This window comes from Xenopus laevis, chromosome 9_10S (genome assembly GCF_017654675.1).
Source record: "Xenopus laevis strain J_2021 chromosome 9_10S, Xenopus_laevis_v10.1, whole genome shotgun sequence".
NCBI classification, from domain to species: Eukaryota; Metazoa; Chordata; class Amphibia; order Anura; family Pipidae; genus Xenopus; species Xenopus laevis.
The window spans coordinates 31,866,548-31,882,699 of record NC_054388.1 but is presented as its reverse complement, the minus strand read 5'-3'; the positions used below and the strand labels follow the sequence as shown (position 1 = coordinate 31,882,699).

General features: G+C 40.8%; 1 protein-coding gene across 1 annotated transcript; it reads right to left on the bottom strand.

Annotated features, from left to right (window-relative positions):
- Positions 1 to 577: 577 nt before the first annotated feature.
- dnttip1.S (deoxynucleotidyltransferase, terminal, interacting protein 1 S homeolog) lies at positions 578 to 14,593 on the bottom strand. Its single transcript, NM_001089773.1, is given in 13 exon segments — positions 578 to 891; positions 1,941 to 1,996; positions 3,576 to 3,647; positions 3,846 to 3,906; positions 6,329 to 6,387; positions 6,517 to 6,562; positions 7,989 to 8,050; positions 8,140 to 8,196; positions 8,312 to 8,380; positions 9,009 to 9,107; positions 9,353 to 9,449; positions 11,034 to 11,104; positions 14,505 to 14,593. Coding segments are annotated over 13 exon segments (921 nt in total). The 5' UTR covers positions 14,568 to 14,593; the 3' UTR covers positions 578 to 782.
- Between the last annotated feature and the right edge of the window lie 1,559 nt (positions 14,594 to 16,152).

Sequence of the window (16,152 nt, the reverse complement as noted above, 5' to 3'; positions counted from 1 at the left end):
CACCCGTAGGTCTGATGATACTTTATGGGTAGGAGCTGGGTAGGATGCAGGAGATCTATGCCATACAATGGCACTGAATGATGTTCAATTTTGTCATTATAAAATGTTCTGTTCCTTATTAAAATTACATGTGCAGGGAATTGTGGGGTTTGGAGGATGCAGGCTGAGGACAGATTGCTGCTCATGCAAAGTAACAGTAGTCAGCCAGCTCCGCAAAGTAGTCAGACAGATCAGAAGGAGAGCAGGGGGCTAGGCTTAGGGAACTGTTCCAAATCATTAAAAATCATGAAAAGTCTGGATATTTTTTAATTGATGTATATTGCAAAGTTGCTTGAAATTATGTTTACATTTCAAAAAGTTCAAGTTATGTTTTTGTGGAGTTCCCCTTTAATTTTTAAACTATTATTAGTAGACTGAAGTTATGATGATCCAAATTATGGAAAGATCTATTATCAGGAAAACTAAGTATCCTGCATAAGGGGTCCCATACCAAAATGCTGATCTGCACACACTAAGCTGCTGTTTGGATGTCATAAGAAGTGGCCTGGACAAATAGTGTAACATAAATATATGAAGCTTTGTAGACATGGATCTTTACTGTGCAATACTAACTGTAACTCAAGGTTAGTACAACAGTGCTACATTATTTCTATTCAAGTTTCTTACACGGTTTCAGTTTACATTTTTAAACCACCGTGGATAATTAAGGCTGCTTTGTGTGCATCTTTAGTAGCCAGCCACAGAAGCAGTAATGTTAAAAAAAGACCAAAAATGTCTGCTTGCTATTCTTGCTCTGTACGTAGTAATTCCATATATTTTCTCATCTTCTCGATCATCCATGTTGGAGCAGAAAATGGCTTCAACTCATCCAGCTTCAGCTCCAGACTATCCCTGGAAGAAATAAAGTTCATAAACCAGAACCAGCATGTAATTTTTAGTTTAAAGTGGGCTATAACATTTGCACATTGAAGAGTAACTTAAAGGAAAACTATAGCCCCAATATGAATACTTAAGCAACAGATAGTTTATATCAAATTGAATGACATATTAAAGAATCTTACCAAACTGGAATATATATTTACATAAATATTGCCCTTTTACATCTCTTGCCTTGAACCACCATTTCGTGACTCTATCTGTGCTGCCTCAGAGATCACCTGACCAGAAATACTACAACACTAACTGTAACAGGAAGAAGTGTTGAAGCAAAAGGCAGAACTCTGTCTGTTAATTGGCTCATGTGACCTTACTACTGGTTTGTATGTGTACACAGTGAATCTTACGATCTCAGGGGACGGCCCTTATTTTTTAAAATGGCAATTTTCTATTTATGATTACCCAATGGCACATACTACTAAAAAAGTATATTATTATGATAATGGTTCATTTACATGAAGCAGGGTTTTACACATGAGCTGTTTTACTCAGTATCTTTTAATAGAGACCTACATTGTTTGGGGGGGGGTATAGTTTTCCTTTAATATGAAAACTAACAGGAATAAAGCTGGCCATAGACGTGCAGATTTTATTCTGTGACGACCGCTCATTAATTTCAGTCTAATGATCTACCATTATCCATTCAAGTTACAATATGTAACAAATCTGATTATGTTCTGGCCTTTAATTGACAGCAATCATACAAAAGTCATGCCTGACCAATTGTAATGACAGTCACCCACTGATATCGTCAGATAAGCAATACATGCAGAGATTTTATAGATAGCTGATATAAATCTTCTAACATCGACTAAACAACCGATTGCCATGGTACGAAAAATGTCAGGATACTCCACACACAAAAGTAAAATCATACAAATCTTTGTTTTCTACGACTGTATCTTTCCGTCTATGGCCAGCTTAAGATGTAAAGGGGAACAAGAGGTCTAAAGAAGGGTGGAGGGATGGAAATCAAGGTTTTTTTTTTTAAACAAATGTCATACTTGTAATCATCATTAGCAGCCAAATCCAGGATATCCTGTTCCAGAAGTAGATAAGCCTACGACAGAAAGAATATTGGGATTATCAGTTTAGCAGCTGGGGTGTCCAAGTCTTCTGGCTGCAGCATACAGTTGGGTAAAAGCAGGGGCAACTGATTTAAAGGACTGCAACTTCAGATTATGAATAGATATTTTTATGATCCCCACTAGACCCTGTTTGTTACAAATGAGTAGGTATAGTCTATCAGTCCTTCCCCAGAAACTCAGGATGTGGGGAGACAACTTTGAGATGGCGCCTATAGTAGCAGTGGGATAACAGTCTCTGGGAAGGGACTGTGGGATAGCAGGTATAGTAGGGAGATATGTTTCCTATAGTAGCAGTGGGATAATAGTCTCTGGGAAGGGACTGTGGGATAGCAGGTATAGTAGGGAGAGATGGTGCCTATAGTAACAGTGGGATAACAGTCTCTAAGACGGGACTGTGGCTGTGGGTAGCAGGTATAGTAGGGAGAGATGGTGCCTATAGTAGCAGTGGGATAATAGCATTGGAAAGGGAATGTGGCTGTGAGATAGCAGGTATAGTAGGGTGCCTTTACTAGCAGTGGGGATAATAGTCTCTGTGAAGGGACTGTCACTGTGGGATAGCAGGTATAGTAGGGAGAGATGGTGTCTACAGTAGCAGTGGGATAATAGTCTCTAGGAAGGGACTGTGGGATTGCAGGTATAGTAGGGAGAGATGGTGCCTATAGTAACAGTGGGATAACTGTCTGGGAAGGGACTGTGGCTGTGGGTAGCAGGTATAGTAGGGAGAGATGGTACCTATAGTAGCAGTGGGACAATAGTCTCTGGGAAGGGAGTGTGACTGTGGGATAGCAGGTATAGTAGGGAGAGATGGTGCCTATAGTAACAATGGGATAATAGACTCTGGGAAGGGACTGTGACTGTGGGATAGCAGGTATAGTAGGGAGAGATGGTGCCTATAGTAACAGTGGCATAATAGTCTCTGGGAAGGGACTGTGGCTGTGGGTAGCAGGTATAGTAGGGAGATATGGTACCTATAGTAGCAGTGGGATAATAGTCTCTGGGAAGGGAGTGTGACTGTGGGATAGCAGCTATAGTAGGGAGAGATTCTGCCTATTGTAGCAATAAGGGATGCACCAAATCCAGGATTCGGTTCGGGATTCAGCATTTTTCAGCAGGATTCGGCTGAATCCTTCTGCCAGGCCGAACCGAATCCTAATTTGCATATGCAAATTAAGGTTCGGATTTGGTTCGGTATTCGGCCAAATCTTTCACGAAGGATTCGGGGGTTCGGCCGAATCCAAAATAGTGGATTCGGTGCATCCCTAGTAGCAATGAGGATAATTATCTGTGGGGAAGGGACTGTGGTTGTGGACAATAGGTATAGTAGGGAGAGATGTTGCCTATAATAGCATTGGGGATATAAATAATAGCAACTAATTGGCCCAAAATGGAAACATTAAACCTTCATATTTGTTCTCATATCTGCAGCCCTTTAATTAAAGTTAAATGTTGCAGAATGTGCAGCCCCCATTGACAGCTGGTTAGTTAGGGTTTATGAATCAGCAACAGCTGAAGTCCTGCGTGTTGGACTTGAGAGCTACTACAGTGGCTCACCATCTTTCCACCAGTCGCCTTCATGTGCTGCTGCTCTGTCAGCCACTGTTTATCCTGAGGGTCTGCTGCATACTGAAAACCCAGAAATGTAAGAAGAGGAAGAATGAATTAGAACTGGAGATGGTACATGAATAAAATACAGCAAAAGACAGGTGTGAAAGTGACACAGAAGGCAAAAACTAAGGAAACTAGACAAGTGCAGCCACATTATGTGTTAAAGTCAGTAGATACTTTTTTCAAGTGAACATCCAGTAAATAGTTCCTACCTACCTTAAATAATTCAGGGTGCTTAATGTAAATTCTCCCTCTTGTACCTTCCATACCTAGGGCCCTGCAGATAAATCAACCAACTTAACATGTAAATGTACACCACGTCACAGTTTTGTTATCCAATTATTTATTGATATATTCTTTAATAATTTGCTTTGTAATATAAGAGATGCGATTTTTGCAATCTGGTTGCTAGGGTCCAAATTACCACAGCAACCATGCATTGATTTCAATAACAGACTGGAATATGAATAGGAGAGGGCCTGAATAAAAAGATGAGTGGAAAAAAAGCAACAATAACAAGCATTTGTTTTTCTAGATGGGGTCAGTGACCCCCCCATCTAAAAGCTGGGAAGAGCAAGAAGGAGGAGGCAAATAATAAAAAAAAAAACTATAAAAATTAACAACGAGGACCAATTGAAAAGTTGCTTAGAACTGGCCATCCTATAACATACCAAAGTGAAGCTAACTTTCTTAAAGGGCTCATGCATCTGTCTCACTGTTAAAAGAACAGTAACATCAAAAAATAAAAGTGATTTAAAGTAATACAAATATAATGCAGTGTTGCCCTGCACTGGAAACTGGTGTGTTTGCTTCAGAAGCACTACTATTGTTTATAGAAATAAGCTGCTGTGTAGCAATAGGGGCAGCTATTTAAAGGAGAAAAGGCTCAGGTTACACAGCAGATAACACCATTATGTTCTACAGAGCTTATCTGCTGTTATCTGCTATTTAACCTGTGCCATATAGTCTTTTTTTTAATTTCTGCCATTGCTACAGAGCAGCTTGTTTATATGAAATATAGTAGTGTTTCTGAAGCAAACACACCAGTTTTACCAGGGCAGACCAAGAGTAAAATATATTTTCATTACTTTAAAACACTTTAATTTTTGGTGTTTCTGTTCATTTAGGACCATTGGCAAATTTTCAAGTAATGAATTCTGAAAAGTTTCTTAGAATTTCATGTTTTTTCATTATGCAAAAATGGATGGAAAATGTGCTAAACAATAAAGAATAAGTAGAGCCAAGGTGGTGGAATGTTGATAACTTAAGCTGTTTGGGGCTATGAAATGAAATAAATGCAGAGAAGTGCAGTGGAGCTCTTGGCCTTCTGTCGATTTGTATTGTCTTCGGGTCTCTACGCCGACACGAAGCCTGTGGGAGCATGTGCAGACGGACCAATTCAGGAATCGGCTTCAACTGCGCAAGTGTCAATCAGTGTTGAGACTTAAAGATAATAGAAAGCGACGGAAGATGGTGACCAAGAGCTCTGCTGTGCTTCTCTGCATTTAAAGGACCAGTAACATCAAATTTTTTTTAAAAAGAATTCGTTCGTACACATCAAAAAAATAAACACCAACACAAATTATACTTTAAAATCACAAAGCCTTTATTAAGAAATAACTTACAGAAACTGCACTTCCTGTCCTGTACAGAAAAGGCGACCATCGATCCTGCTGAGCTCGATTTCTCCTCCTGGCTACTCTACTGACAGCGTGTGAAGGAGCAACATGGATGCCTCATGGATGCGATGCAGTGACTGCCCGGGCCCGCTTCCTCCTCCTATACGATAGATGATGTCGCTGATGATGAGAAGCGGCAGCCAGCGCAGGGGGAGAGAAACCCATTCACGGAAATAGCAATGAGCAGCTGCAAGTACAACGGCAGGATTATCTGACCCCTCAGCTCCTGAGCGCATCCCGAAGGAACCTGCATGAACTTTACAGCCGGTGTCTAGTGGCAGCGCTGCTCCAAGCCCGAGCACAACACCCACAGTCAGGCCCCGTGTGGCTCCGGCAATCGTTCTAGTGGGTCAAGTCCGGGAAGAAGAATTCTGAGCGGTATCCTGTGACTAATGCCACACACAGCATTTACACTCTACCTGACATCGTTATTGCTACTGATGAGAAACGGTGGTACAGGACAGTAGCGCTAATGGTACAGGATACAGCGCAGACTCGCAAAAATTCTTGGTATGCAGTCTGATGGAGTATTTGCAAAGGGAGCCTGGTCTTTGCCAGTGATAGGGGTTTGTCTCTTCTCGGCAGCAGAGGTCCTTGGTCCCATTCCGCTCCTGGGCAGCAACTACAGGATTATTGAGAGGTTCTCCTCGCCGCAACCAAAAATGACAAAAATCGAGCTCAGCAGGATTGATGGTTGCCTTTTCTGTACAGGACAGTGCAGTTTCTGTAAGTTATTTCTTAATAAAGGCTTTGTGATTTTAAAGTATAATTTGTGTTGGTGTTTATTTTTTGATGTGTATTAACGAATTTTTTTTCGTTGTTCCTGGTCCTTTAACGGTCAGATTTTTTTAAAGGTTTTTTTTTAGTAATGCACAACGCGGGAAGGGAGAGGGGATGGGGTGGCAATGCCACAAAGTTTAAGGGGGCTTTTGGTAGGGGGGGTTTCGTTCTCCTTTAAAGCTAAGCCTAATATCTCCCAGCACAAGGTGGGCATAACAAACAAAGATACGCCTTTCTTACTTGTTTGCTCGTGAACCAAGCACAAAAGTGGTCCTTACATCTAGTCTCGCTGGGTCCCACTGCAGAAGAAAATCAATAGGCATGAGAAGACAGAAGAACTCTTTCATAGTAATGCACATGGGCCTAAAATACTCTCCCAGAGTCTTTTACCCCCACTCCCATACGTGCATGCATCAGTTCCACATTACCTTTGGCCCTTCACGTTTAATGGGCTCAGTAGCTTTAAACTTTAGTCTGGAAATGCAAAAAAAAAAGTGAGGAAAAGCTCATTATATTAAATAGAAATTTAATATAAGCTTTATCATTCTGAGATAATACATTTTCTAATTATAATCAAAAATTCTGTACTGTTTCTGAAATAATCAAGTTTATCCTCACTCTCCCCCTCTTACCATTTGTCTCTCTACATTTTCTCTCCATTCAGGAGTCTGGAGTAAGGTTTTGAATGACAGTTAGATATAATATATCTCTAAGGCAGGGCTCCCTTTCCTTCCAAATGTATTTTAGCTAACAAGTAACTTCTTCCAGTTGAAACAAAAAGTAACAAAATTAATTTGGCCCAAATCCTGCATGTACAGAGAAAGGTTTTCTGTTGATGTTAAAAGATTGCATGATTGGCCATACACTGTAAGATTCGCTCGTTTGCCAAACAAGTGAATAACCCCCCCCCCCCGCCCGGCGCATCTTGGGTGGGAGATTATCGTGGATCATATTTAGAAAATGTCCTAATTCTATATGATGAAGCTAATGTTACATTTTCATTCTCATCATTGAAAGCAGATAAAGTCATATTCTGCTTTTAAAAACCACAGCCGGATATACAGTTTTAATAGACGTCATGTTACACACAGTTCAGTAAGTTATGAAGGCTGTGGATTTTATATGAAACAATTCTCTGATTTTAGCTAATTTGCTAGTTCTATTAAAAAGATGATTGACTGACCCATCCGTCAATATTCGGTTGGCTACAAGCAAGACAGAAAGCACAATCTCCATCATCAGGTTATTAAAGTTACTTTGTGTGACTTGCTGAGCAGTGATTTCAAACTAGGAGCCACGTAGTGGCTGCATAACATCATCTCCAAGATTTATCAGCTGGTGTTTGGAAGTTGTAGTATTAACTAAGCAGAAAAAATATTTCTAAGCAATCTGCAATCATATACTTATGAACAGAGGTTCTGCCATACTGCTTGATGAGAGCCATTCTCCCTATTGAGTTTCTCTTTCCCATACACTCCACTCCTAGAGAAGAGGAGGGATGAAATAACCTGCTTTTCAGGTGGTGGAAATGATATTGGCACTGTTAGGCTCTTTAACATGTAGCTAGTGCCAATGTATTTTCCTATGCAAAGGAAATTCAAGTCTTGCATATGTGCACATTCTGAGTGCCAAGTTAAAATTGGCTAACATGGATATAGATATATATATATATAGATATATATATAGATATATCTATATCTATATCTATATATATATATATCTATCTATATATATATATCTATATATATCTATATATATTGGCTGGCACTAGAGAGTTCTGAATTTCAATTTCAAAAGGTAAGCAGTCTGTATCTGTTTATTGGAGGAGTAGTTGCCCTTCTAAATACATCACTCCTTGCTATTATCGTATTATTGTAACCATATATTTATTTTTACTTACGGTGTAAATCCTAAACTGGCTCTGTCGCTGGACACTGTATGCCCGGATGGCCTTCCCTTCCTCTGTAATAGAGATAAATCGAATTAGTGTGTCTTAACCGGAAGGGAAAGCTGTCCTGTCCCACCCCAGCTGGAAGCATTCTATATATTACCTTTTTTGGCACTGGGCTTCTACGCATTGATAGATCATCTTCTCCATGTCTGGCTCTCTAAAATTACAGGTTAGGTTTAAAATAATTATCGCAGAAATGCATATTTTAATATTACACCATGCCATTTTCCCAAAACAAAGAATTTATGTCATTAGCAAATCTGTATACTCACCTTTATGGAAGAACTGTCTAATACTGGCCGTGGCAGTCCCTTCTCTTTGTCAATAAAGAGAACCTTTGCCTGCATTGGAAAAGTTGAAATTAGTGGCTGCTTTCCACATTTTCTATTACCCCTATGGCTATGTTAGATGGAAATCACCTATAATGCTGTGTATTGTTTGGCAATAATCACACAAGGTGGATGACTTTTGGTTGCTTCCTATTCATCTCACTTGGAATTATGTCATGACTAGGACTTTGTTGTCCCATGTGCCCAGTCCTTAGTGTTAAAAAAAAAAAATAACCACTCATTTCTGCACAGAGACAATGGGGTCATGCTTTATTGCCTCAAAAGCTCTAATGTCATACTCTCTAGCAGCTGATAATTGCCAGAGGTTATGGTTTTCAAGTTAGGGATGCACGAATGCCATATATATTTTGGAATCAAGCAAATACAGCATATACGATTTGGAAGATGCAGAACAGAACCCTATGGATCTGAGCTGTAGAAACCTGTGTTGTGTTGAACAGTTCCTTTTATCACAATGTACTGCACATTTTAAAGCCATTTTTTGTTTTGATAAATCTGACCTTTAAAATATTTATTCATGGTAATACGTGCTCCAAATAGTTACGACAGGTCTCATGAATTAATTGACCGGGATCCATCTGCTCTTCAACATTATCAAAATATTTATTCATTTTAATACCTGCTCCAAACAGTTACGACAGGTCTCGTGAATTAATTGCTCTGGATCCACCTGCTCTCCAACATTATCCCTTACATTACTTGCAGCCTTCTGAAAGAACTGTAAGAGAAAATAAAAGCATTAAAGTGCAAAACAGACTCCCAGATAAGCAAAAATACTGCAGACTAAACAAGCAAAGGTAACTAACTAAGGAACCATGGCTCTGCCAATGGATATGGTTAAAGGAAAAATACATGCAAAAAGGTTTTATCAAATACATTTCCACTGGCTCAGATACAATAAAGCATTATGTGGCACATGGTTTAGTTGCAAACATTAAAAGTGCCAGGTCTGGCAGTTCTTACCTTCATGTACTTATCAAAAACACTCTTTATCTCCTCATTAATGCTTGGCTGCAGTACTGCTCGTAATAGATCCATTGAGACTGCAGGGTCTGTGAAACTAAAAGAGGCAAAGGCCTATTATATACAGACACAGTGTCGGACTGGCCCACCGAAATTCCAGAAAAACTCCCGGTGGGCCCTCTTGCTGCTAAATATTTGGCCTATTTCATGGTCATTCCCTAATTCTTTATGGGGGGAAATGCACGATAATGGAAGAATATAGTAAGTAGATATACAAGACTAGCAGAATAAAAAGCTTGAGTGAGGAGAGGAGGAATAATAGTTTGTAGAGTGGGCCCATAATCTAAGGTGGGCCCCTGGCATCCCATTCTGACACTGTACACACAAGATAGGTCAGAGCAGAAGGACCAGTTTAAACAATATAACAATATATAGTCTCAAAATCCAGAAAATCACAGAGGACCTGATGTATAAATGATGATGTCAGCAACTCCCTCCACCTTCTACTAAATTATGTTGAGGTGCACTATAAAAAAGAAAGGGAACTCCCACAGGTCTTAGTAAATGCCTCCTTGCTGGTGGTACATACAGGGTGTGTATCAAAATATCAAACTAAAATCTCACATTGGATTAGGAATCAAAGAATGAGTCTGCATCACAGCAGAGCTTATCCATGCAGCACAACTGACACTGGAGTCCAGACTGTATGCTGAAGGCACACAATCGAACATCAAACATCAGCTGAACTGCTACAACTGGGACTAGGGGAGGAGGTTAAATGATAAACTTGGGATGTGGGATCTCATAGTATTATTAATAAGAATTACATACGTAGCAACCAGAAACCAATACAAAGGGTAAAGAGGGCAGTGCCCAAAAGAGCTTGCAATCTAAAAGTAAAAGGAGTTGAGACACAAGGTGTGGGAGTGGGCAAGATCAGCAGTAAGCAAGTGAGAAATGTAGCATATGGTATTGCATTTAGTAGCTTATCTGAATGAGGGTAGGCTTCTCTAAATAAATGTGTTTTAAAGAAAAACTTTACCCCCAAAATGAATATTTAAGCAACAGATTAAGTGGCGTATTAAAGAATTTTAACAAACTGGTATATATGTTTAAATAAATATTGTCCTTTTACATCTCTTGTTTTGAGCCACCATTTCGTCATGGTTTCTGTGCTGCCTCACAGATCACCTGACCAGGAATAATGAAACTCATTAATTATTGAAACTCAATAATTGTAACAGGAAGAAGTGTGGAAGCAAAAGACAGAACTCTGTCTTTTAATTGGCTCATGTGACCTAACACGTATAGTTTGTTTGTGTGCACCGTGAATCCTACGATCTCAGGGGGCGGTCCTTATTTTTTAAAATGGCAATTTTCTATTTAGGATTACCCAATGGCACATACTACTAAAAAAGTATATTATTATGAAAATGGTTTATTTACATTAAGCACTCTTAGAAGGAATACTACTTTCCTTTGCTGTAAAAATGTAGAAGTTTCCTTGTAATCTGCAAACCAAAGAAGAGCTTTATTCTTTTCCTTTTACAATGGTAAGTAGGAAAAAGGTTTTATCTTATTTAATGGTACTGGATATAAGAGTCTTTTAAACAGAAATAGATGTCTTTTTTTAAAAGTGTTAGCTTTTCAGAAGTTCACTAGAAAGCAAGCTTGGTCTCACCTCACAGACACATGAGAGCGTCGTCCCCTCCTCTGCACCTGACGATGTTTTATCATAACGTTCCATGGATTCTGAAGGGGAAAAACATTTTCTATCAGTGAATATAGGATACAATCATGCCTACTGCATGTCTGGTAATATTTGTGAATTGCTAAAAATAAACTAAGTACCAGGAGGGGCAAGTTGGTCAAGGGATGAAGGAGCAGCTAGCAATCTTGGAAAAGTGCGAGGATACAATTAGAGATAAAGGTCACAAAATGTTTTGCCTACTTCTGTCTCACCTCCTCCAAACCCTACTAAACTACATGGGAGATTTTGTCTAATGGTGTTGGATCGACAGATCGCATCCTACAAGTCGGATGTAGTCGCATAGGTCAAAATACAATGGTACTGATACAAAAATCTGAGTAAACTACATTGAGGATTTGTTGCATCCCATCATGTCTGTCAGATGTGAACTATGCATGCTGCATCTTCATTCGACAAGATTAAATCTGGCAAACATATTCCTCTCATTGTATATATATATTGAATGTCGGACTTGATGCATTAATAAAACGCGACATCCGACTTTATCTGATCTAATTTACAAAACAAACTTTTTTTAGCGTGGTGTTGCATGACAAGATCAGATAATAAAATCTGACCCACGGAATCTGATCAAAATCTCCCATGTAGTTTAGCCCTAAAATTATTTCTGGCTACAGTTATAAGGTTCCCTTCAAACCTAGATTTTTATTTTTGTGTTGTCTTTATTCTACTGGGGTCGATTTCCTTTTGTAACGCACGGCCAGTGGGATCTAAAATGCAGAATAAGAGTTTTTAGAGGAGAGCAGCCTCTAGTGAAAGGAGAATACACCCAGCAAAAAGGTTCTGTAAAATCTGATAGCACAGAAACATGCCGAAATTTCTGTGTCAACTGTTACAGTAACCAGTTTACTATAGAGTGACACGGGGTCCTAACCTATAACAGATCACAAGAAGCATATGTAAAAAGTTAATGAACCAATTTATTTGGCAGAAAAGCACTCATATTTCAGGAGCACTGTCAGTAACTGACCTTTTTAACACCTGCTGAAGTGCTTTGTGTTATAACACTGCTGCTTATGGCCACTGAAGTTAATTGCTGATATATGTATTTTGAAAAGAATATAAGAATGGTGTGGTAAAGTGTATACAAAGCTCGTTCTAGTGATTTACCCACACATCTATATACACAGTTTAACTAAAAACAACTAATGTAGAGTCTAACATAGAGGCTGCTTTATTTTGCCCATTACTGGGCTAAATGGTCTGTAAGTATCAGGCAAGGCATTTATGGGAGGCCCATGGGCACCAACAAGTCAATAAAAAAAACTGCCGTGTATAAAAACACATAAGCAGTACGTATGGGCTATTGGATTACAATGTGGGCCTACAGATATCAGTCGTGTAAGAGGGAGGGATTTTCAAAACTGCACTAGTTGGAGGTTTATAATATATTGGACTGTGAGAAATCTTCAAAAATTTATTTCAATGCGGAGTGCGATGCAACGTTTCGGGGAGTAAAACCCCTTTGTCAAGCATGCTTGACAAAGGGGTTTTACTCCCCGAAACGTTGCATCGCACTCCGCATTGAAATAAATTTTTAAAGATTTCTCACAGTCCTGTGTGCCGTTGGAATTCCTTTGCTGTACTCTGTTGTGGGGCTGCCGAACCTCTGCCAGTGAGCACCAGGCATATTGCTGTTATCTGTTGGGTGTGCGGGATCCTGCTTTGTTCCTAGCTTATAATATATTGGCCCATGTATGGCTAGCATGACAAAACAATGGGAACAAAAAAACTCAGCAGCAAGACTTCATTCCCTGCAAATGTGCATTTATTGTGCCATTTTACATGGAATGATTCAGAGATGATGGAGTGTGCCCCTGAAACGTTACACTTTAATAAATACACAGGGGTTTCCCCCACTTGCATTGTGCCCTGTGTGCCGGTAATTTTGCTTTTCCATGATTCGGGGATGACCCATTCATCAGGCATCTGCCAGTAATGAAGTCCTGCTGCTGAGTCTTTTTATTCCCACTACGTTTTTTTCCATGTTGGCATTGTCTTTCTTGTCGATTGAAAGAACTACGACAAAGGAATTCAAACTGACCACATGCAAGGAGTAAAGGTGGCCAATTACACGGAGAGATCAGCTTGTTTGGCAATGTTGCCAAATGAGCAGATCTCTCCCCGATATGCCCACCTTGAGGTGGGCAATATTGTGCTGATCCGATCGTGGGCCCTAGGGCCCAACGATCGGATCCTAACGATGGCTAACGGGCAGTCGGATCGCGGGACCACATCAACTAACAGATGCGGCCGCAATCCAACGTAATTTTTAGTCCCGTCCCATCGATAGCTGGCCGACTTTCGGCCAGATATCGATCGGGGAAGCCTGTCGGAGGGCCCCATACACGGGCCAATAAGCTGCCGACTGTGTCGGCAGCTTTTTTTAAGCTTTACTACATTACGTCCATTTAAGCCTAAATTCTGAACCATTATCTTCATTAAAGGGGATGGAAACTTAACTAGAAAATGAAATGACTTTAGTGAATTGGAAGAGATTAGCAACTATACAGTGCAAATTCTAGGCTTTCTGCTCACTGGCTCCTGTTTAAAGGGATACTGTCATGGGAAAGCATGTTTTTTTCCAAAATGCATCAATTAATAGTGCTGCTCCAGCACAATTCTGCACTGAAATCCATTTCTCAAAAAAGCAAACAGATTTTTTTATATTCCATTTTGAAATCTGACATGGTCCTAGACAGATTGTCCGTTTCCCAGCTTCCCTAGTCATGTGACTGAGACAATTTGCAATGTTTTCATTTTTTATTATTGAAGGGTGTGGAGTTATTTAGCTTTTTTTTGCATCTTAACCAATCTGGTAACTAGGGTCCAAATTACCCTAGCAACCACACATTGATGTGAATAAGAGACTGGAATATGAATAGGAGAGGGCCTAAATAGAAGGATCAGTGATATATGTAGCCTTACAGAACATTTGTTTTTTTAGAAGGGGTCAGCGACGCCCATTTGAAAGGAGGCAAAGAGACAGAAGAAAAAGGCAAACAACTATAAAAATTGCAAGTGGAAACCAATTGGAAAGTTGCTTAGAATTGGCTGTTCTATAACATAATAGTTACCTTAAAGGTGAACCATCCCTTTAAGAGTCAGAGAACCAGCGACAGTCAGTGAACCCTAGTGACCCTGAACAAGCTGACAATCTGAAACTGCTAATAACTATGAAACCACTGAAACAATAAACATGACACAAGTGCTCAGGGGAACACTATGTGTTTACGCTGATCTTTCATTTGGCTTTAGAACATCTTTTAATCACACCCTTAACAAGTTCCTAATCACCGAATCACAGTGTCTGTATGGGGCTACTGTGTGTATACAGGCGCAAGAGAACATTCAGCAGAGGCCACTCCCTTCCCTCCTCACCGCGGCCCCAGGATCCTCATCACCGCTGTGCGATAAAGTCTCTGCATCCTTCCAGGCTCCCATCTCGAATCCCGGACATCAAACACAACACAGTCGCCCTGACGTCACTCGCATGCGCCTGTCTCCTTAACCATGGAGACCGCAGCCCACACCCACGTACTATCGGCGCTACTGAACGCATTGGGACATCCTGGACATCCTGCAGCGAAATACCTCTGTCCTCTACCCGTCCTTCTCAGCCGTCAGTCATACGAACACCGCCCTCAGCCCTCCATCCTCCACCCTCAGTCCTCTTCCTTTTAGTCCTCTTCCTTCCGCCCTCCCTGCTCAGCCCTCCACCTTCTTTCCTCAGCACTACCCCCTCAGATCTCTCTTTTCAGCCAACAGTCATATCCATAACTTTCTAAAGTGGTGAGCGAGGACTGAGGGCGGAAGGCAGATGACTGAAGAAGGAGGATGGAGGGCTTAGGGCGAAAGACTGAGGGCGGAGTTCGTATGACTGATGGATGAGAAGAGAGGGTAGAGGACAGAGGTGAAGGAGATGTATTTCGCTGGAGACATCCTGCAGCAAAATACCTGTCCTTCATGTGATGTCCTATGCCTTCAGAATGGCTCATCGGTTGCTTTTACCATCACTCATCGTCCAAATCTGCAATCACACCTCCCTCCTCTACCCTCCCTTCTCAGCCGTCAGTCATACGGACTCCGCCCTCAGCCTTCTGCCCTCAGTCTTCCGCCCTCAGCCCTCCATCCTCCTCCTTCAGTCATCTGCCTTTCGCCCTCATTCCTCTTCCTTCCGCCCTCACCACTTTAGAAACTTATGGATAAGACTGTCAACTGAAAAGAGAGAACTATGGGGGGAGTGCTGAGGAAAGAGGGTGGAGGGCTGAGCAGCGAGGGCAAAAGGATGAGGACTAAAAGGAAGAGGGCGGAGGATGGAGGTCTAAAAGAGGGCGGAGGATGGAGGTCCAAGGGCAGAAGGCTGAGCGCAGAGTTTGTATGACTGACGGCTGAGAAGGGAGGGTAGAGCACAGAGGGGCGATTGCAGATTTTGACGATGAGTGATGGTAAAAGCAACCAATGCGGCATTCCGAAGGCATAGAACATTGCAGGAAGGACATGTATTTTGCTGCAGGATGTCCTCAAATGCGTTCCGTACAGTGCAGGAGTCATACACAGATGCGTTATAAGTTAAGCAAAGAGTTTAATAGCAGACAAAACCGCTGATATTATTAGAGCCTGAGAGTTCCTAATTACTTTTTTATTTTTAAATGTTGCTTAAAACTTGTGTTTTGACATTCAAGGGGTGAAGGAATATTAAAAACTTCAAGCATTCTAGACTTCAAATGATTTGAAACAATAATCCAAAATGATAAATTAATTTATGGTGGGAAACAAGGAATGTAGTCAAAAGCCAGGCCGGGTTGCTGACAAACAGGCAGTACGGTACAGATGTGGGATACGTAAGGATGGTCAGGGTCACAGGCCAGGTCAAACACACCAGAATCGCAGTACAAATTCCGAATCCGATAGAGTAGTCAAAACCAGGCAATAATCAGGACAGGCAGCAGACAGGACGAGAAGTAGGTACAGGGAGGGTCAGAAACAGAAACAATACACAATAGACACACCCAGGAACTTTAGAAAA